This window comes from Sciurus vulgaris (assembly GCF_902686455.1).
Source record: "Sciurus vulgaris genome assembly, chromosome: 2".
NCBI classification, from domain to species: Eukaryota; Metazoa; Chordata; class Mammalia; order Rodentia; family Sciuridae; genus Sciurus; species Sciurus vulgaris.
Genome location: NC_136462.1, coordinates 49,555,013 through 49,577,779, shown reverse-complemented (window position 1 = coordinate 49,577,779; position 22,767 = coordinate 49,555,013). Strand labels below are relative to the sequence as shown.

Sequence of the window (22,767 nt, the reverse complement as noted above, 5' to 3'; positions counted from 1 at the left end):
TTGCCTCTGGAGCCTCTACAAAGAAGCAAGTTTCCTCAATATTATGGGAAGTGAAAGAGGGCTTAACTCTCTTTGATACATGTCAATGCAGATATTAAGCTGCTATGCCAGTGTCAAACACAGGAGATGCCAGCGGAGTCATGAAGGTGTAGGTATTTGAAAAAAAGTATGTAAAGGGAAAAGAGTGGCATTTGAAAACTTGCTTTTATCTCAGAAATGTTATATATTTTCATCTGTTATATGTTCAGCTATAGTAAATGGTTTATTCTACAACAGTTTTATAATGTACAGTAGAAAAAAGTATATTATGCATCACCTTTTTATTTATTTATTTATTTTTGGTACTGAGGGTCTAACCCAGGCTTTATTACTGAGCCACATCCCGAGCCCCTTCGTATTTTTTCTTTTGAGACTGGGTCTTATTAAGTTGCTAAGGCTGGCCTCAAACTTTCAATCCTCCTATCTCAGCATCCTGAGTCACTCGAATTACAGAGGTGCACATCATGCCTGGCTCATCCCCCTCCTTTTTTCCCCTTATCTGCCTTAATGCACAGTTCTCTGGATTCTGCAGAGGTATAACTGGATTTTGACCATTTAAAAATCTGGACAGATATACTGGGACCTTACATAAAAAGGTCCACAAATAGAATATAATTCTATAGAATCTAGAGTTCTGTACAGGAAATAACCACTGGCAGCTGTCAACTGAGGCTCAGACAGACTGTGCCACTGTATTGCTATTTTAGCATCTACATGACGCAATCGAGATTTCACAATTTTTAAAAAAAAATATTTTTCAGTTAAAATAATGGTTACTGTGATTTTAATTTGGTAAATATGATTTTTCCATTACAATTTAGTGCTCATCTAATTGGTTAATACTTTAACAAACACCTTTGCCAAATTACTATAAATTTAAATAATGTGAACATGATAATAAAACTGACACTTATTGTTCAGTAATATTTGGAATCTCCCACTTTTGCACTTACTTGAAAACTTTGATATAGTCAGCAAGTTCAGGAATGGAAGTAATGTCACCCTAGGGATAGAACAAAATCATATTTTTCTTTCAAAATTTAGAATTTTAATGTTTTGGTATCTGATATGAAGAACTAGCTCTTTTTAAAAAACAGAATTAAATAAAATACAGATTTTAAAGATTTAAAAGATGCAATCATATTACACGGACATATGGACCTTGTATTTTCTTATTACAAACGCACTTTCAAATACGGAAAGTTAATAAAAAATGGAAAACACAACAACTGACATACCCTGCAAGAATATGATGTTACTTCTAAATGCTAGTTGTAGTTGCATATGGAAATTCTCTAAATCACAACAGCCCTGAAAAGTGTTCCTACAGCAATAATTCCTTAGCTTTAAAACAATCTTATCTTTTAAAAACTATAAGATCTTCTTCTCTCTTCTCTTTGAAATATTTCAAATAAGCAGATCACTAAATTTGAGATGAAATTTTCATCTGTAAAAATATGTTTTCACCACTTGTAAAAGAATGTGCAGAGGACCAGAAGATATATCTTTAGTGTGTTTCAAGCTCTAGATATCACACACAATGTACTTTAAAAATTTTTAAAAAAAAATATTTAGTTATAGATGGACACACCTTTATTCCATTTATTTGTGTGGTGCTGAGGATTGAGCCCAGTGCCTCACACGTGTGGCACACACTCTACCACTAAGCCACAACCCCAGCCCCAACAATGTACTTTTAAAAAACTTCCCTGATGGGGCTGGGGTTGTGGCTCAGTGGTATGCTTGGCATGTGTGAAGCCCTGGGTTTGATCCCCAGGATCTCAAAATAAAACTTCCCTGAAAGTTCCTGAAAAATCTACATTTGACTTCTCTAAAGCATTTAAATATTTCTCTCTACCCACCAAATACTTTTTTAGAACTGAAATCCACAAAAAGGCAAGCATCCATTCAAACTCAACTGGTTGGTAAAAAAGATTCACCTTACCAAAATTGTTGATGTTTTACCCCCTTCCAAAGTAATCTCCAGGTCTGAAAGGGCAGCATCTACTTCATCAACTTCTTTGTCACTGTTGTTCAAATGATTCTCTGATGTCATGATTGACAGCTTATTGATGTGATACTGAAACCAGAAATGACATTTTATTGAAATGATTATTAAAACTGTAAAATTTTAAAATTAAATTACTATCTGAAACTATATTGAATGCTTTTAATCACCTAATTTGAAAAGATAAGTGTCTAGGAACTAGAATAATAGATGTCTAGGAACTAGAATAATAGAATGGTAAAGAGCATGGAACATTATCAATATCAATAATATTATAAGCTTGCTAATAAATGTCCAAAGTAGGGTCTCGGAGTGTTTGGAACATACATAAGGTCTTTTGTAGAAATGCATTGACATTGGTTGTATTACGTTACTACTGTCACCCAGAGCAGAAAATTAACAATGCCTTAGATACTATTACTCAAAAAGAGAAAGTTATCACCATCGTGACTTTAGAAGAAAGATAAAGCTCCATTTTTTTCTCCATTCTCAACTCAATGCTCTGTATTTGATCCATAAGACTAATAAAAGGCTATGCTAATATATGTGTACACATCTATGTGATATATGTCAAAAGGGGGAAATTCCAAATATTACTAAACAATAAGTGCCAGATTTACTGTCATGTTCACATTTATACATACACAATACATATATATGGAGAGCACATGTATGCACACAAGAATAGGCAGTGAGTGGACATTATATGTAGAAAGAAAAATCTTTGTTATATTCCTTATTTTAAATAAACAGTGATTTAAAACAAATATCAATAATCTATCAAATGCTGATGTTAAGCTTAAGTCAGTAGAATCTTTAACTTAAAATCAGTTATCTTTCAAAGGAATAAGCAGCACTCTGCATTTCTGAAGTATTAATTTACTTAATAAAATCTACTTGGGGGAATATTTAGTGAACTACTCTAAGGCCAATTATCAATGTTTCTCTGTGTTTTAAGGTTTAGTAATGAGTAGTTTCTGGTTACACTTTCGGTTATGCTGAAAGGAGATCCTTAGCTTTCATGGTCATAAATGATGGAGAACAAGATGAGGCGAGGCTCAGGAATGGCCCCAAATGTCATGCGTATATTAAGAATCATGTGGAAAGTTGGCTAAAAATACAGAGCCTTAGGTTTGCCCCACAGATTCTGATTCAGTAAATCTGGGGTCCAGCCCAGAATCTGCATTTTTACTAAGTACCCTAGGTAATTTTGACGCAAAGGGCCCTTATGAGATTTGTCATACGAGGTATCTAGTAAATGTTGTAATACATACTTGGATCTAAATGCTTTAAGATGAGCAATGTTACTAACAAACTATCCACAGCTTATTTTGAATTATTATTATTTTTTTAAACTAGAGTGTATTTTACACAAGGATCTGATGCTCCAGAATAATTCAGAGTGTAAGTTATGTCTGAAAAATGCAGGGTATCTCCTCACCATACTATCAAAGTTTCCCTCTTATAGAACTTGATGGATCCCTATAGACTGGGTAAATTTCTGAGCAGGCTTCTAACAATTCGAGGACTATGCTGTGAGACTATTCAGTTCACATGAATTAAAATTTGTTTTCTCTAAGGTATTTCTATGGTACTGATATGGAAAATCCACTACAATATTGTGGGTTGCAGAATATTGCCATTTCTGTAAAACTACAGTTGTATGCTCATTCAACAATTGTTTTTTGAGCATCTACTACATGGTGACTTGAAAAAAATAAACATACTATTTTTATAATGAAAAAGATGAAAAGCAATATTATATAATGAAGTCTATGGTCTTTCACATATATATTTTAAAGGTATATTCTGTTATTGGCAAAACTTTCAGTAGAAAATTGTGAGCTTATATTCAAACTGAGAAAGAAGGTAGAAAAATCATATGTAAGTGAGGGACTTCCGGTAACTTGCTCTAGAATTTAATTCAAGAAATTCTTCAGGTAGTCTGAATCACCCAGAAACAATACTGGATTCTTAACTACTCGATAAGCCAAGTAAAAAAATAAATAAATAAAAATAAAAATCATCCAAATGTCAATACAGATTTTCCTTGTCTTTATTTTTTATTTTCTTCTTTCACCTGGCAACCTAAGGGGAAATGAGCTGTTCTGGCTTCCTAATGGCAATTTTTGAGTTTAACTGAAAAATTTTGGGGGCACCTAAGAGTATTGGAAAGATTCAGAGCATTTTGTATATGTTCTAAGTAAAAACTAAAATGATTTTTATAGTGGAAGCCCTTAATAACTGAGTGTCAGCTCTGCTTTCTGTACTTCTATTTAAAAGACATCAACTGGTATTGTGATGCCTCCTGCTTCACTCTTTCTGCTACGGATTGCTTTAGCTATTCTGGGTCTCTTACTTTTCCAAATGAATTTCATGACTGCTTTCTCTGTTTCTATGAAGTATGTCATTGGGACTTAGAATTACATTGAATTTGTATAATGCTTTTGGTAGAGTGGCCATTTTGACAATATTAATTCTTCCTATACAAGAACACGGGAGATCTTTCATCTTCTAAGGTTTTCTTTAATTTCTTTCTCTAGTGCTCTGTAGTTTTCATTGTAAAGGTCTTTCACAATAGTAACAAAAACGGCATGGTATGGGTACAAAACAGACAGGTAGACCAATGGTACAGAGCAGAGACAAACTCACATAAGTCCAATTATCTCATACTAGACAAAGGTGCCAAAAATATATAATGGAGAAAAGATAGCTTCTTCAACAAATAGTGCTGGCAAAACTGGAAATTCATATGCAACAAAATGAAATTAAATCCCTATCTCTCACCCTGCACAACTCAACTCAAAATGGATCAAGGACCTAGGAATTAGAACAGAGATCCTTCAACAAATAGAAGAAAAAGTAGGCCCAAATCTTTATCATGTCAGCTTAGGACAAGACTTCCTTAACAAGACTCCCAAAGCATAAGAAATAAAATCAGGAATCAATAAATGGGATAGATTCAAACTAAAAAGCTTTTTCTTAGCAAAGGAAACAACCAATAATGTGAAGACAGAGCCTACGGAGTGGGAGAAAATCTTTTCCACATGCACTTCAGAGAGAGCACTAATCTCCAGAATTTATAAAGAACTCAAAAAACTTTACACCAAAAATACAAAGAACCCAATCAATAAATGGGCTAAGGAACCAAGCAGACCCTTCACAGATTTACAAGCAATCAACAAACATGAAAAAATGTTCAACATCTCAAGAGAAATGCAAATCAAAACTACCTTAAGATGTCTTCCCACCCCAATTAGAATGGCTACTATCAAGAACATAAGCAACAATAGGTGTTGGCGAGGATGTGGGGGAAAAGGCACACTCATACATTGCTGGTAGGATTGCAAACTGGTGCAGCCCCTCTGGAAAGCGGTATGAAGATTCCTTAGAAAACTTGGAGTGGAGCCACCATTTGACCCAGCTATCACATTCCTTGGCCTATACCCAAAGGACTTAAAATCAGCATACAGTATCTATGCTGTAGTGATGCAGTCATATCAATGTTTATAGCAGCTCAATTCACAATAGCTAGATTGGGAACTAACTAGATGCCCTTCAATAGATGAATGGATAAAGAAACTGTGGTATACATACATAATGGAATATTATTCAGTCATAAAGAAGAATAAAATTTTGGCATTTGCAGGTAAATGGACAGAGCTAAAGAATATCATGCTAAGTGTGATAAGTCAATCCCAAAAAACAAAAGGTCAATGACTTCTTTGACAAGTTACATAATGGGGAGGGGAGTAGGGGTAAGGGAAGAATGAAGGAAGGATGGATTGTGTAGAGGGAAATGAGGGGTGGGGAGGGTGTGGAGGGAAGGAAAGATAATGTAATGAGACAAACACCATTACCCTATGTACATGTATGATCACACAAACGGTATGACTCTACTCTGTGTACAATGAGAAAAATGAAAGTTGTACTCCATTTGTGTACAATGAATCGAAAAAATAAAGAATAAACACATATAAAAAAAGACATCAACTGTATCAGGACTTTAGGTGATACTAGAATCTCATCATAATCAGAACACTAGCCAAAGATTGACTAAATATACGAAATTTGAGAAAGATGAATTAATACTAGTCCAGTTTTTTTTTTACTGAGTTTCAGTATTTCTAATGTTGACTTGCTGTTACCACCCTAAAATTATTTTATTAGAGAATATATCGTTAAGGAAGTGAAGATTTTTTATCTTTATTTTTTTTACAGTACTGGGAATTGAACCCAGAGGTGCTTTACCTCTGAGTTTCGTCCCCAGCACTTTTTAATTTTGAAACAGGGGCTCACTAAGCTGCTTGGGTCCTCAGTAAGTTGCTGAGGCTGGCTTTGAACTTTAATTAATTTTTTAGTAAGCACCATTATAGTTCTGACAGGTGATGTACAAGTAAGTATCCATTTGGGAAGCACTGGTTAAATCTAAGGAAAACATCAGCTATTTACTTCTTTATAATTATTTTAAAAACATCTCTATGTTTACTTTCATTAGTCTTGAAATTTTATCACTTAAAGATATTATTTCTGCCAGTAGTCCCATTTTACAACATGTTTAACCACTATGCAGGTAAATCTGCTATTTAAGATATATTTCAGAAATCTGATTTTTAACATGTATTATCAAGGGAGACTTGAGTAACTTTAAACTAACACATTTTGGGGTAGGAGGATATTCCTTCTCCCCTGCCTGCCAAATATAGAAAAGTAACAAAATATACCACTAAACTCTTAAGTTAGACAAAAAAATTTAAACAAATTTATTATTTATTTTGCTTTATAAAGAGCTTATTTACTTTCTACATAGCAAAAGATAATCTATCAAATGCTACTGGAAATACTATGTCACTTTACTATTTAAAACTATCCCCCTTGTCCTTTCCTTAATTTACCAAATCTTTGAATCTACCTGCAAGGCTGCAAACATCATCATTTCTTCTTCTGTGCATTCGATTTCTTCTAGAAGAATAGCCCACTTAGCCTGCTCATAAAGCTGATTGATTCTGATTGCATCATACTGCAGAACAAAAGAAACACTTCTTTTGTAAAATCTTATCATTAAAGTTTTTAACTCTGAGCATTCACTTTTTAAAACTTGGTAAGAAAAACTGAATAAATAACTTTTTTTAATGGGATTTATATTCACTACAAATAATCAACTCTAAGAAAAGAAAAGGTTAGATATATCTATACATACCAATATCTAATTTTCTACTCAAAAGTGACACTGAAATATGACAGAAGATAATTATTCAGCATTAGAAATAGATTTGGGGCTGGGAGAAACAGCTTCATGTTATTATCCAGAGAAACTACTCATATTATAACTTTAATGTAAAAAATCCAGGTTGAGGACTTGAATGAAGGTATTAAAAAGTAAGGTAGAACTACAGATTGCTTTTCATTATGATTATTGCAACTTGCCAAAATAAAATACAATCAGTGTCGATTAGCTGTTTGGGGAAACATCTTGCTCAATGTGGAGAAGCATACCAAGAAAAAGTGGAAGGTCCTTAGAAGCAAGTTATTTTAAGTACTTAAAACAAATAGTACATACACATTTGTAGAAAATACATATTCTTAAAAGTTTCTCAACTATTCACTTAATTATATTAATAAAAACAATAGCCAGGAGCGGCAGTGTACACCTGTAATCCCAGTGGCTCAGGAGGCTGAGGAAGGAGAACCACAAGTTCAAAGCCAGCCTCAGCAATTCAGTGAGGCCCTAACAACTTAGGAAGACCCTGCCTCAAAAAAAAAAAAAAAAAAAAAAAAAAAAAACAAAGGTGGTGGCGGGGGACTACAGATGTGGTTCAGTGGTTTAAGTGCCCCTGGGTTCAATCCCTGGTCACCCTCTCACCAAAAATAAAAATAAATAAAACCAGTAGCAACATCTTAACAATACTATCTTAAAATATTAACAAAATACACCTTCCAAATAAAACTATTCCCAAATAACTTTGGATTTACTAAAAGTAGATACGATAAGGCCTGAAAACAGATTAAAATTATTTTTTGTAGCTCTATTATGTACATTTTGCTGTTGTATAAAGCACATAATAAAAAAATGGGTATATACATAAATATAGACCAAGGGGAGACTTAATCTAGGGTAGTCAAGAGAGGCTTCTCCCAGGATATTCCAGTAGTAAAAGAGCCAAATCTCTGGGCCAACTTTTTTCTGTGGGGGATGGTATCTACATTTTCATAACAAAGTTAAGTTTTACCACAAATGTAAAGTACTACAATAGCACAGATCATACCAATAACAGAAAAACAGGTAACAATGTTTGGCTAATTATCAGGAAGAAATGTAGACTTAAAAATGTACATGACATACAAATGAGCTTTTTTTTTTTTTAAAGCAAGACCTTCTGGCACATAAGTAGCAGTCTAAAAGTAACAGAAAGGCAATCTTACAAAAACTTTTCTTCCCTTTTCTATGTATGTGTATTTATTTGTGGTGCCAGAGATCAAACCCAAGGCCTCACATAGGCCAGGGAAGCGCTCTACCACTGCATCACATCCCCAGCCCTCCTTAGAGTATACCTGAAGAAAGGTGTTAAAGAAAACGAAAAGCAAAAAACAAAAACAACCCCCTCCCCAAAAAAAAGCAACAACAACAAAAAAAAACACCAAGCTGGGTGTGGTAGTACACACCTGTAATCCCAGCTACTGAGGAGCTGAGGCAGGAGGATCACAAATTCAAGGCCAGCCTTGGTAATTTGGTGAAATCCTGTCTCAAAATAAAAAATAAAAAGGGACGGGGGTGTAGCACAGTGGTAGGGCAGCCCTGGAGTCAATCCAAGTAACCCCCACCCCCAAAAAAACAAACAAAAGAACCACATAACTTAACCATTCTGTAGTACCAAACAAGTACATTTTAAACACAAACCAACCAAAATTTAATTATCTTAACAAAAAAGGCTTTATTATGGTTTCAACCTACTAAAAGAATAGGCGTATTTAAAATACAAATGCCTTTGCATAAAGGTCTGGGTTTTAATATTATTTAAAATTTACTATAAACAAAAAATTCCTTTCTCTACCAACTTTCAAAAAAAATAAAAAAATCTAAAGAACAGAAAAGAAAAAAAAAAAAAAAAGAGAAAAAAAGAAAAAAGATCCCTTTAAGCCCTCGGTACCTTTGGATTCAAATCAAAAAAGCTGTAATACTTGAATCGAAGCAGCAAGGCCTCATTTTCCTTCACATCTTGTTCCATAAGAGATCTTGAGGAATCAAGCCACCTGAGCAGTAAGAACAGCAGAACAAAGCAAAACAATTAAAATATTTCTACCTCTAAGTGGATAAAGAAATTCTTCAATCAGGGAGTGACACATTATTACCCTATATACACAAATGAAAAAAATTTTTTTAATTAAAAAAAAAAGAAAAGAAATTCTTCAATTGTATTTACATCTTAAAACTTACCCTTGGTTGATTTTTGCTTTATCAAGAAGGGCTTGAGGCTTGAACATTTTTGCCAAGATTTCTGGTGATGTGACTGGTTGACTGACAGCAAGTATACCAGGATTGCCTTCTGAAAGAGCACTGTCACCAAACCAAGCAGAAGTTGGTGACAAGGGGCTTCCATCATGAGCATCATAGGTGGGGGTCATGGTTTTACTATAAAGTCCTGGGCTTGAATATATACTTCCTGATAACATGAAAAAAAGGTAGTTAAGTACAGAATAAAGTGTCTCAAGTTCTCAATTCAACATACACTACAATATAGAGCACACTGTGAAACACAAGCTTCAATCTGGAAGGAAAGCTCAGCACATTATTTTACCTTTCTCAGAAACACCTGACCCCAATTCTACTTGCATAACATTAGAAAGCGTAAAAACAAAGGGGTAAAAATATAATTAAATTGTCAGGAAATCTGAGGGAAAAGTCAGTTCAAAGGAATTAGAAAACAAGGACACAGCTGAAGCAGACAGACCAACACTTTTTGTGTTTGATTGTGGTAAGGCTCACCTTTCAGAGGGCCAATGTAAAGAACATCAGTGCCTATAGGAAAGGAAAGAAAGGAATTCAGAAGGTAAAGGAAAGACGATAGAGGACAGAAACAAAAGCATGAAAAGAAAAAAGAAAAAGAAGATTTTTTTCCTAATTGTGAATCATAAATTGAAGTAGACATTTCAAGTGGATTTAAGAATAAAGAACCGTAGAATATACAACCTAAGTAAAACAAAACTTTTTGTATAATTCAAAAGAATTAAAGTTGTGCTTTGGTTAAGCAATGTCCACATAAATCAGTAAATTTTTTTTTTTTGTACTGGGAATTGAACCCAGGGGCACTTAACCACCAAACCACATCCCCAACCCTTTTTTTTATATTTTTATTTAGAGACAAGGTCTTGCTGAGTTGCTAAGGTCCTCACTAAGTTGCTGAGGCTGGCTTTGAACTCAACAATTTTCCTGCCTCAGCCCCTGAGCCTCCACTGTGCCCTGCTAGGAAAGCGATTTTATATTCATGTTCTCAGTAAACAGCTAAACTACTTTCAACAAATTTACAAATGAGGTACTAAGATTTTCTGAACAGAAAATGTTGAAGTCAATTTTAAGAACTTGAGACTTCTCTGCTTTGATAGAGATTAACAAAATATGGAATGGTTAATTGCTTCCCTCTTCACAAATCAGATATTTACATGGTTATAGTCAGGAAATATCAAAGTCATTTAAGAGCCTGCCACCTAAACATAGCCATGTGGAACAAGGTAACTCGGATATTTCATCATAATTCTATATATGAATCTGTCAAAGTCTGAAAATTCATTCACTCATAATCTTCTACCACTTAAAAATTTTTAAAAATAATCTTGTTTGAGATATAATTTTCATACTAATATTTTAGCAAAGATACCTATATTAGAATTCAGAAAATACTTAAATGTTGTAACTGGAGCGATGATGTTCTGTGATGATTATAGGAACATAAGCACTGTGGCCAGACAGACCTGAATGTGCTTTCTAGCTCTGCTCCTTATTACCTTTGTGACCTGGGCAAATTAACCCTTGAAGGAGTCTTTCCTCAGAAACAAAATGGGGTTGTCACCAAAACTACAGGAGTTTAAGAATCAAGTGAAAGATAACATGTACAATAAATAATTGTTATAATATATTGAGTATGTGTATAACTTGCCAGTGTGTGTGTGTGGGGGGGGGTGGGAGACGAGCATTACAAGCTTATTTAATTCTATCTGGGTAAATTTTCTCCTAGCACATACATTCTTAATAAACATATCTTAAAAATATTCGCAACATATACCAATTCTTCAACCATTATAAATCAGAGAAAACCAAGAAGAAAAACAAACTATGAGCTTATTTGTGATATTGTTTTTAGCCCATTTTCCTAACAAATCAGAGTATCTTTAAAATATGGATTCATATTAGATGTAATTTCTAAAAAAAGAAAATATGAGTAGGTCATTCAATCCAAATTATTATGGTTTAATCAAGGTCGTACAGCATAATAATTCAGTGAAAGGACTGATGTTAGATGCCATTCCTCAGTAGTTTAAGTTATACTAACCAGCTTTCCTATATTTTTGTCATTATCACTGCAGTTGAAGGGAACAGGAAAAAAATAGTAAAAATCAACTATTAGAAAATTGTCCAATACTTCCAATTCTGCTAGTAGCTTAACATCTTTGTCTTGTATCTTTTTTTTTTTTTTTTTTTTTTTTAAACATTTTTAATACTCAGGAGTCTTCTTCTAGCCATTTTGGATAATCTAAAAATTTCAAGATTTCCTGCATAGTCTCAGAATTTCTATGCACTTTGGTTTCTGGGCAGCAAAATTCCCCCTGCTTCATGAATTCTAACCCTTTAAAACTTGCAAAGAACTTCAGTGATATCAGTTCTAATTTGGATGATGTGAAACTATCCTGATTGCCACATATGTAGAGTACAAAGATTTCTGAAGGCATTAAAATTAAGCAAAAGGCAGGTGGCATCTGGTCACTGACACATTTGCTTTACTAGGTGTTCAATGAACTCTGAGCCCAGGTCTGCCTTGCTCCAAAGCCAGAGCCCTGACCACCATGCCACATGCTGTACCCTCTTCCCTCCTTCCCTCTCCTGCTCTTCGTGAGTATGCAGACCCTTACTTATAGCAAATCTGTCCGTGGCCAGAAGACACACCTAGCTTTTGCTTAATTTTTGTAGAGTTATTTACCTTAGAGAAAAAAAGAGAAGAATTTTAAATTTAAATTCCCTAAGAAATCTTTACACCGTGCTCTACATGTGTGGTGGCAATCAGAATAGTTTCATAACATCCAAATTAAGGCAAATGACTTAATCACTCTGAATTTCTCTTCTAATGATACTTCTCTTTCAGAATTGATATGAAGATTAAATATATTACATGTAGTATTTGGGACCAGAAGTTGCTCAATAAAATGTGGTTGATAATAATAGCCTTTAGGAAAAACACTGGTTTTCCTCTCTGAAAAGGATCCCTTGCACATAAACAGTTCAGAAGTGTCCCTAAGGGCACTCAGAGCTGTCCAAATGTCAAGCCTCTGAAAGAGAAGAACTGAGAAATGGTACATGGACCAGCAATAAATAGCAGCTGCTGTTTGGGTGAAAAGGAAACTAACCAGTGGTGGGAAGAACAAGGGAGCCCAAGGTTGGGCAGGACAAGAATTGAGGAGGATGCTATTCTTGGGTACAAGCCAGCAAGAAATTGGGCAGTTTTTAGGAACAGCACCAAAATGGAACCACAAGAGTGCAAGTTAGTTCTAAAGCAGAGGCGGTTATCTCCTAAAGACAATGCATGAAGTAAAACTGGATACAGTCAAAATTATCCTTGCATTTTCTCTTAAATAGCTATGATGTACACCACTGTCTGAGCAGATGAAGTACAGCTGGATCTCTTTTAACCACTTGGCTGATTCACCTGTTTACCAATTTGCCTCAATCCCCCTCTGAGCCTTATAAAAACCACAACATTTTTGAAATCTGCAACTGGTAAATGACTCTCTACACCCACCAAATTATTTATGCTAGTTTTGCTTGCTATAGAATTCAAGTAAAGCTGGGAAACAAGAAAACAAGCAAAAACAAAGAAGTGCAGAGCCTATGATAACTACGGTGAACTCTCCTGGGAGCCTGATAAAGAGTTAGTTAAAACAACTTGTTGAGTTAGGAGATGACGAGCAATTACAAAAGACTAGGAGAGAAGATAGGATAAAAATCTAGACTTTATGCTATTGTTTTGTAGACTTTAAATTTTCACTCAGTGTTAAAGACACCTAAACTAGAAATCCCAAAACACATACTATAGACATGGGATGTAGTTTATACTAAAAAAAAAATTCAAAAATCCAACCAGCAAACCCATACTTAGGTGGTCTGTAGCCTCACATTTAAAAAACCAAGAAAGGAGTACACATTAATGTTTTCAAGATAAACTGTATTTTTTCCTTTAACTGAATATGAGTCGGGGGAAGCTGACCCAAAACTATCCCTTTGGTTGCCAGGGGTGGGGATGGGGAAGGAGGAGGTGGGAGGGAGAGCTTTCAGTATATTTGTAAACATTGTCCCCCACTTCAGAGGCCAGTTGCAAGTTCATATTGTCAGCTGTGTGCTTCTGGTCAACTGGTTATAGGTTATATGTTCCCACATTCTCACCCTGGGTTTCATGATTTATTAGAATGGATCAGAGAACTCAGGAAAACTGTTTACTTACTAGATTACCAGTTTACTGCAAAAGCATACGACTCAGGACCAGCCAAATGAAAGAGATGCATAGGGCAAGTTCTATGGGAAGTACGCAGGAACTCCCATGCCTCTCTAGGGACACCACTCTTGAAGCATCTCCACATGTTCACCAACCTGGAAGCTCTCTAAATCACATCTTTTTGGTATTTTATGGAGGCTTAACTATATATTTTAAGCACAATTGCTTAAAATAATTAATGTGGTTTGGATGTGTTTTGTCTCCCAAGGATCCAGGTGCTGGAAGTTTGATCCCTAGTGTGTCAATATTAGGTGTCTGATCATTAAGAGGCAGGGTCTAGTGGGAAATGTTTAGATCACTGGAGGGGGGGCAGGTACTATCTTCAGAAAAAAATGAGATGGTTCTCATGGGACTCTTGATTTAGTTCTTCTAAGAGGGTTGTTATAAAAAGAGAAAGCCTAACCACTGAATTGTGCTCTGGCTTCCTGTGTTGACATGTGATCTCTCCATGTTATGGTGTGTCCCCTAAAAGCTCATGTGTGAGACAATGCAAGAAGGTTCAGAGGTGAAATGATGGGGTTATGAGAGCCTTAGCCTAACTGGTGCCTTAATACTTGAATGTATTAACTGGGTGTTAACTGCAGGCAGGACGAGTGTGGCTGGAGGTTACAGGTCACTGGAGTGTGCCTTTGGCGTTCATATTTTGTTCCTGGGAGTAAAAGCTTTCTCTGCTTCTGGGTACTGCGTCCCTAGCTGCTTTCCTCCACTGTACCCTTCTGCCATGACATTCTGCTTCATCTCAGGCAAAGAACAATGGAGTCTGCCATTTATGAACTGAAACCTCTGATATCATAAGCCCCAAATAAACTTTCCCTACTTTAAAAATGTTCTTGTCAGGTCTTTTGGTCACAGCACTGAAAAAGCTAAAATATGCTCCCTTTTGCACATATTCTTGCCATTGTGATGCCAAGAGGTCTTCACCAGAGCCAACCTGATGTTGGCTCATGCTTTTGAACCTCCACTTTGTGAGCTAAATAAACCTCTAATATGAGTTACCCAGTCTTAGGAGTTTTGTTATAGTAACAGAGAATGAGCTAGTTCAGTGATTCATTCATACCCCCTCTTTTCTTCAGGAAGTCTGGGAGGGATGAAGGCTAGGGTTCACCTCAATTTTTTTGCTTATACCTCATCATTTTGTTTGTTACCTCATTAACAAACAATTCTGCTTGAATGAGGTTTGTTATGAACATAAAAGATGCTCCTTTATGGCTTTTATTGCAAAAGTTTTAGGAGCACTGCTATATACACTGAAGAAAGACCAAAATATATTTCTTATATCACAATATATTCTCTTCTTACTTCATCAATATGTGGGCTGCTACCTCTATTCAAAATATTTTTCTCCCCATTTCCTCCTCCAAATTACTGAATGGAAGTAAATTTGACATTTTTTCAAAAATAATAATTTCTTTTTGTAACATGTTCAGAAATCACTCTATAATACACTAGTCTGAATTCATTAACCTGCCATTATATATTCTCCAATGTGATCTTGAAGTACCTTAGAGATCTCTCTCACATGAATCTGCTCAATGGATTTATTCATGCCTTGTGCTTTATTTATTAACATATGTTAATTGTACAAATTAATGGGTTTCATTGTGGTATTTCCATACATGCATATATTGTGTAATAATCATGTCTACATATTTTTCTTTTCCAAGGATGTTCTTTGTCAGTATTATTATTTCTGTTTGGATTGCCTTTTCATCAAAATTCTAGCCACTGGACCTTAAAAGCCTAATTAGTAAACTTAATTTCCCAACCCATAACAGGGAATATACTTTATCTGGGATTAATGATTTTGTTTACCAAATTTCTAAAACATTATCTTCTACAATGTTCATTTAACACTGATGCATTTTCTCCTTAAATATAGAAACTGTATTTTCAACTAACCTACAAACTACTTAAGAGTAAGTATGATCTTACTTCTCAAATACAATCAGAACATAAGTAATAACAGAAAAGTTACAAGGTCTATGACCCTAGATGTTCCTAACCATATGGTGCCATGATTTCTTCATCCTTAACCTATGGGTAATAACAGAATCTACTTCAAAAGGTTGTAGTGAGAATTAAAATGAATTTTTACAGATAAAGCACATTATATAGTTGTGGGAACAGTTCAGTAATCAGTGTCTACTATCACCACCATCATCATCCTAAAATGTGAAAAGCCAGGAATGAAGTAAACTTAAGTATTTGCTGGAGGGACTTATCCTAAGTAATGGATTTATAAATGCATGGCCAATGGAAATGTGGGACTCTATAATGTTCAGACCATACATATGCCTAGGACTATGGATCTATTATCTATCAATTAGTCATCCAGCTACTCAATTACCTATCTACCTGATGTACACCATGTACTGAATTAGGTTCTGGTAATAAAAAGGTGAGTTTGTGTCCCTCAGTGAAGGGAATTCACAAATACTAGAGGACAACACAGTATAACAGAAAATGCAGAAAAGTGGTGACTTATGACAGAAGGATACCTAATTCAGATTGGGGAAGTAAAATGTGTGAATTTGAAGAAGTTTCTCCAAGGAGTGAAACTTAAGGGAAAAAATGTGGGGAGCAAAGAGACTAGAGTATGCAAGGCACAGGGAAAGTTAAATAATTTAAGTAGTTTTAGGTAATAACGTATGAACTAAATAGTGGCGGTTTTCATACTCACTTCCAATTTCTACAAACCAAAGAACTGAGTCCAATTAAGGAACTACCTCTTTTTCATTCTGAGCAGGAGAATCAGGCTTCCTGCATACTGATTCAACATTAACAACTGACATGATGATTTACACATGACAGAAACTAAATGACACTGAAGATGATCCATGACTGGGCAAAGGTGCTGAAAGAGACTTTTCAGTTTTTTTGAACTTGAGGTACTCTCCTGGCATATACAATCCATTTGCCCTCTATCAAAACACACAGTCCAGGGTTCTTCCTTTCAGCCCCTAGCTTAGTTCATCTCACCTGATCCAGGAGTGATAAGAGGCCCCTCTAATTCAAGTGCTTCATCTTCAGACTGGTCATCTAGCTTTTTCTTTTTTTTCTTTGTTGGATCTCTGGGTTTTTTCAAGAGAGAAAGTTCTTCAGGGTGTCTTATATCTGTTAAGATAAGAAAATAAATTATTTTACTGAAATAAAAAATTTAAGAACTTTATACTTGGTAAATCTACTTAATCTATTTCAAGGTAGGAATTTGTGTTTTTTTCCTCAGTGTGCCTGAATTTGGCCAGACATTGATATCAAATAAAAGACTGAGTGATATATAGTATGGGACTTGTATTAAAACACACACACACACACACACACACACACACACACACACACACACACACACACAAAACTACAGTGGTGAAGCATTTGCTTAGCATGCTTGAGGCCCTGGGTTTGACCCCTATCAATCCTCTGCCCTGGCAAAAACTATCAAAAGCACTCTTTTCTCTTTTAGTGAAGGCTAATTTTTTGTTGTTTTCCCCCCACATTTTTTATTGGTACATTGTAAATACTAATAATGATGGGATTCACTGTTACCTATTTGTAAATGAATACAATAAGACAATATAATTTGGCTAATATCGCTCTCCAGTATTTTCCTTTTCCTTCTCTTGACCCCTTCCAATGGTCCCTTTCCTCTTCTGATTTTCCTTCAATATTCATGAGACTCCCATGACCTTTCTTTTCCTTGTTCTTCTCTAGCTTCCACATATGGGAAAAAACACACGACCCCTGACCTTTTGAGTTTGGCTTATTTCACTTAACCTAATGTTCTCATTGGTTTTCCTGCAAATGACATAATTTCATTCTTCTTTTAAGTGTTGCTTTCCCCTCATATCCTCTCCAGCTTTATTATTATTTGTATTCTTAATGGCTGCCATTATAACTGGAGGGAAATGAAATCTCAGTATGGTTCTGATTTACATTTCTCTAACTGCTAATGATGCTGAACATTTTTTCATATATTTGTTGGTCAATATTTTTTCACATATTTGTATTTCTTCTTTCAAAAATTGTTTAGTTTATTTGCCCATTTATTAATCGGGTTATTTGGGGTTTTTGTGGTGTTGAGTTTTTTGAGCTCTATATAACATTCTGGATATTAATCCTATCAGAAGAATAGCAAAAATCTTTTCTCATTCTGTATGTTCTCTCTTCATATTCTTATTTCCTTTGCTTTCCAGAAGATTTTTAATTTAATGTCATCCCATTTATCAATTCTTAGTATTACTTCCTGAGCTATAGGAGTCATACTGAGACAGTAGTCGCCTGGGTCTATATACTGGGATAGTGACCCTGTTTTCTTCTAGGAGTTGCAGTTTCTGGTCTGATTTCTACGTTTTTGATCCATTTCGAGTTGACCTTTGTGCAGGATGAGTGAGAAGGATCGAGTCTCATTCTTCTATATATGGATAACCAATTTTCCCAGTCCTATTTGTTAAAAGGCTGTCTTCTTCAACATGTTTTTATTACCTTTTTCAAAGATCAAATAAATGACTGTATCCATGTAGGTCTGACTGTCTTTGATTCTGTATCATTGGTCTATCTGCATGTTTTAATTACCATGTAGTTTTTGTTACAACGGCTCTGTAGTATAATACGAAGTCAGGTATTGTGATGTCTCCAGCATTGCTTTTTGGCTAAGAGTTGCATTGGCTATTCTGGATTTATTTATTTATTTTTTCTTTCAAACACATACTTTTTCTAGTTCTGGTATTGGTATTTTATTGAGGACTGCACTGAATCTGTATATTGTTTGGGTAATGTGGACATTTTAACAATGTATTTTGACTATCCATGAACATGTAAAGTCTTCCATTTTCCGTGTCTTTTTCAATTTTCTTCAATGTTTTATAGTATTCACTGCAGCAATCTTTCACCTCCTTGGTGAAATTTATTCTTAGAGTTTGTTTTTTTCTTGGCTATTGTGAATGGGCTATTGATTTCGGCATGTTGATTTTGTAACTTGCTACACTGTTGAATTTGTTTATTAGCTCTAGCAGTCTTCTGGTAGATTTTCTAAGTATAGAATCACATCTATAATTTGACTTGTCTACTAAGTCCATTTGATTTATAATACTTTTTAGGTTTGAAGGATCATTATTGAGTATGTCTCCATGACCTATCCACTGATGAGAGAGATATGCTGAAATCAACCAGTATTATTGTACTGGGATACATCTAAGTCGTTTAAGTTGAGTAGTGTGTAATTAGGTGCACCAACCTTTGGGGCATATTGACTATTATTTTATCTTCTTGTTGGACTGTTCCCTTTACTAGTATGAAGTGACCCTAACTCTTCTGATTAATTTTGGCTTGAAGTTAGCTTTGTAGGATATGCTTATTTTTCAGGTTCCATTTCCATCCTTTCACTTTCAGCCTTTGACTGTCTTTGCCTATAAGACAAGTGTCTTGCAAACAATATATAGTTGGGTCTTATTTTTTAGTCCATTCTGATAGTCTATGTCTTTTAGTTAGAGAATTCAGACTATTTACATTCAATGTAATTATAGAGATGTTTGTTAATTCCTGTTAGGTTGATTTATTTCTGATGTTTAATTGGATCCTGCTTCTCATCTGCTTAGCTACTATTCAAATGATATTTGTCCATACACCAGCTCTGGGGTTTGTTTTATAGCTGTTCTCTGTGCAGTATTTCTTTAAATATTTTCTATAGTGCTGGCTTAGAAGTCATGCCCCCTTATTTTTTTCTTAACCTTGGAAGGTTTTTCTCTCTTGATTCTATAGACAGTTTTGCTTGGCTATATCAATCTTGGTTGTCAGGCTTGGAACAAACACATCATTCCAAGTCCTCCTGGATTTTAGAGTTTGTGATGAGAAATCAGAAGTGATGCTGATTGACTTACCTCTAAATGCTACCTGATGTTTTTCTCCTGAGACTTCTCAAATTCACTTTGTTCTGTATATTAGGTATTTTAATTATAATGTGCCATGGAGAAGTTCTCTTTTGAGCTTGTCTATTTGGGGTTCTGAATGACTTCTGTATGTGCTCAGCATGGTCTACTCTATTAAGAGATTTTCAACTGGATATTTGATTTCTTGTCTTTTATTTCAAAGATTTCTGTTTGGTTCTTTCTTAATATCTCTCCCTCCTTGTTGAATTTCTCACTCATATCCTGCTCTGACTTCCTTATTTTATTCAGCTGTTTTTCTGTGTTCTCTTGAAATTCGTTGTTCATTTTTAATAATCTTTTGAGTTTATTTTTGGTAACAGGGATTGAACTCAGGGGTATTTGACCACTGAGCCACATCCCCAGCCCTATTTTGTATTTTATTTAGAGACAGGATCTCACTGGATTGCTTAGTGCCTCACTTTTTTTTTTTTTATTGTAAACAAATGAGGTACATATTGTTTCTGTTTGTACATGGAGTAACAGCATACCATTTGCATATTCATACATTTACATAGAGTAATGATGTTTGATTCATTCCATTATTTTTTCCTTCCCTCCACCCCTCCCGCCCCTCTTTTCCCTCTATACAGTCCCTCCTTCCTCCATTCTGGCCCCCCTCCCACTCCCCATTATGTGTCATCATCCGCTTATCAGTGAGATCATTTGCCTTTTGGATTTTTTAGATTGGCTTATCTCACTTAACATGATATTCTCCAATTTCATCCATTTGCCTACAAATGCCATAATTTTATTATTCTTTATAGCTGAGTAATATTCCATTGTGTGTGTGTGTGTGTGTGTGTGTGTGTGTGTGTGTATTTATCCATTCATCAATTGAAGGGCATCTAGGTTGGTTCCACAGTCTGGCTATTGTGAATTGAGCAGCTATGAACATTGATGTGGCTGCATCTCTGTAGTATGCTGATTTTAAGTCCTTTGGGTATAGGCCGAGGAGTGGGATAGCTGGGTCAATGATAGGTCCATTCCAAGTTTTCTAAGGAATCTCCACACTGCTTTCCAGAGTGGCTGCACTAATTTGCAGTACCACCAGCAATGTATGAGTGTACCTTTTTCCCCACATCCTCTCCAACACCTATTGTTGCTTGTATTCTTGATATGGTGCCTCACTTTCGTTGAGGCTGGCTTTGAACTCAAGATTGTCCTGTCTCAGTCTCCCAAGTTGCTGAGATTGCAGGCATGCACCACCTCGCCTGGCTCTTCTTTTGAATTTTGTGTCTGGTATTTCATCCACTTCAATATCTTTGCAGTCAGTTGCTGGTGAATTATGAACTTTAGGAGGTGTCATGTTACCTTGTTTTTTTCATATTTATTGCATTCCTGTGTTGGATTTTATGCATCTGTTGGGATGGATTTTTCTTACATTCTTATGTGCAGATCTTCTTAGGGCACAGTCTTTTCCTGCCAAAGTCTTCTGGAACATCAGGTTGTTGAGAATTTTTCAATATATCTCCAAGTTGTTTTTATAGTATGGTTTTCCTGCTAGTTTTCTAGGGATAATTAGTGTATTTTGATAGTGTATGAGCTTGAGGATTCCACTTTCCTCGTATGTCGCCGCCCGCGGCAACAGTTGCGTGGATATTGCTACGGCCTGCAGCAACAATTGCGCGGGTATTTATCGGAGGTGGACCGGAAACGAACTACTTCTACTATCTTTCTCTTTAGTGCACTGCTTTCTTGCTTGTTTGCTTGTTCCCTAGCTTATAAAGGAAGTTTTAGAAAAAGCGAGAGAGAGAGAGGAAGAAAAGGCTTTGCTTAAAGGAGAATCTTTGCTTATCGGAGAGGCTACTTCTTCTTATAGTTCTGCTGCTTCTTAAAAGTGCATCCTACATCCTGTGTCCTAAAGGTGCGTGCTAGAAGTGCGTGCTAAAGGCGTGTCTATGGTGCATCCCGCATTCTGTGATCTGTGATCTGCCATCTTCTTTCTGTGATCTATCAGAGGTGCTGCTTATACTCTGCCCAGCGATCTAGAGGTGTGGCTTATCCGAGGTGCTTCCTATAGGTGCGTGTCTTATATATCTAAGGCAGCCAATCAGTTTAGGATTAGCACAGTTGAGGCATGCCCCTTGGTACCAATCAATAAAGAATGAGGAATATCTGTTGATCACTAGCACAGAGGAGACATTAACTAATCAGGCAAAAGTAGATCACGCCCTGTTAACTCTATGCGCCACCTCTTGGCTCAACGCTGGCCGCCATCTTAGGGTTACCCAAACATGTCTTCTGCACTTGTAGGTCTCAAAAGAGTAAGAACCTTCTTATAGATCTGGCAACTGTTTTGTCTACAACAGGGTATGTGGGGTTCCTGTCATTATTTTTCTTACTACCTCTGTATATTCTAAAGAGGTATGGGAGTAATCCAGATTGAGACCCTTCATAAGTGTAGTGCCCAGAGCCTTTGTGTTAATTCTGCTTTTGCTGTATGAGTGGATGTTTCTAAGTAGGACCTCCCCAACCCCAGCTCCAGCCCCAATCCCAGCTGTTCTTGCTTGGGGCAAGTTGCTCCTAGTTTAGTGTTTGCCTCTTCTATTCTATTAAACTAGTTTTGTACTTTGAGCATGGTTAGTTTGAGTACAGAGTAAGATGCACTGTCCCTTGGCTAGGTTTAGCTCAGCAGGATTCTCTATGCTGTGAATTTCTAGTGCCGCAGTAGTTTCCCAGCACCTCATAGAAATGCAGGAAACAAACAATGTACAGCATTAAAATAAATTCCTCGTGCCTAATATGAAATCTCCTACACTAACTACCACAAAAATGGGAATGGTGCGTCATCAATTGTCAATAGCAATAACAATAAAAAGCTGTGGATTTGGGATTAAAGTAAACAGCAGGTTTCAACAATACCATCCACAGTACTAATAACTGCCAACAACATGAATGGTGGGGGCAGGAATTATACAAATCAACTAGCTCAAAAATACTTTTAATAAAAATACAGTTCATTAAGAGACAATATAATGTGATAAGGTAAAAGAAAGTTTAGAATGTTTAATGTTAACAGGGAGAAAACAGAAGAGATGTAGAA

General features: G+C 35.7%; 1 protein-coding gene across 6 annotated transcripts in view; it reads right to left on the bottom strand.

The window, feature by feature from the left end:
- Positions 1-22,767, bottom strand: part of FERMT2 (FERM domain containing kindlin 2) — an 84,282-nt gene that overhangs the window by 9,905 nt on the left and 51,610 nt on the right. For 3 of the 6 annotated variants that reach the window (XM_079121074.1, XM_079121075.1, XM_079121077.1), the window contains exons 4-10: positions 16,783-16,917; positions 10,032-10,064; positions 9,483-9,708; positions 9,196-9,298; positions 6,960-7,067; positions 1,985-2,119; positions 993-1,042 (exon numbers count right to left, since the gene is read on the bottom strand). In XM_079121074.1, the coding sequence (XP_078977200.1) occupies positions 993-1,042; positions 1,985-2,119; positions 6,960-7,067; positions 9,196-9,298; positions 9,483-9,708; positions 10,032-10,064; positions 16,783-16,917 (790 nt within the window). The remainder of the gene's footprint in view (positions 1-992; positions 1,043-1,984; positions 2,120-6,959; positions 7,068-9,195; positions 9,299-9,482; positions 9,709-10,031; positions 10,065-16,782; positions 16,918-22,767) is intronic. The other 3 variants (XM_079121076.1, XM_079121078.1, XM_079121079.1) reach the window with 1 other exon arrangement.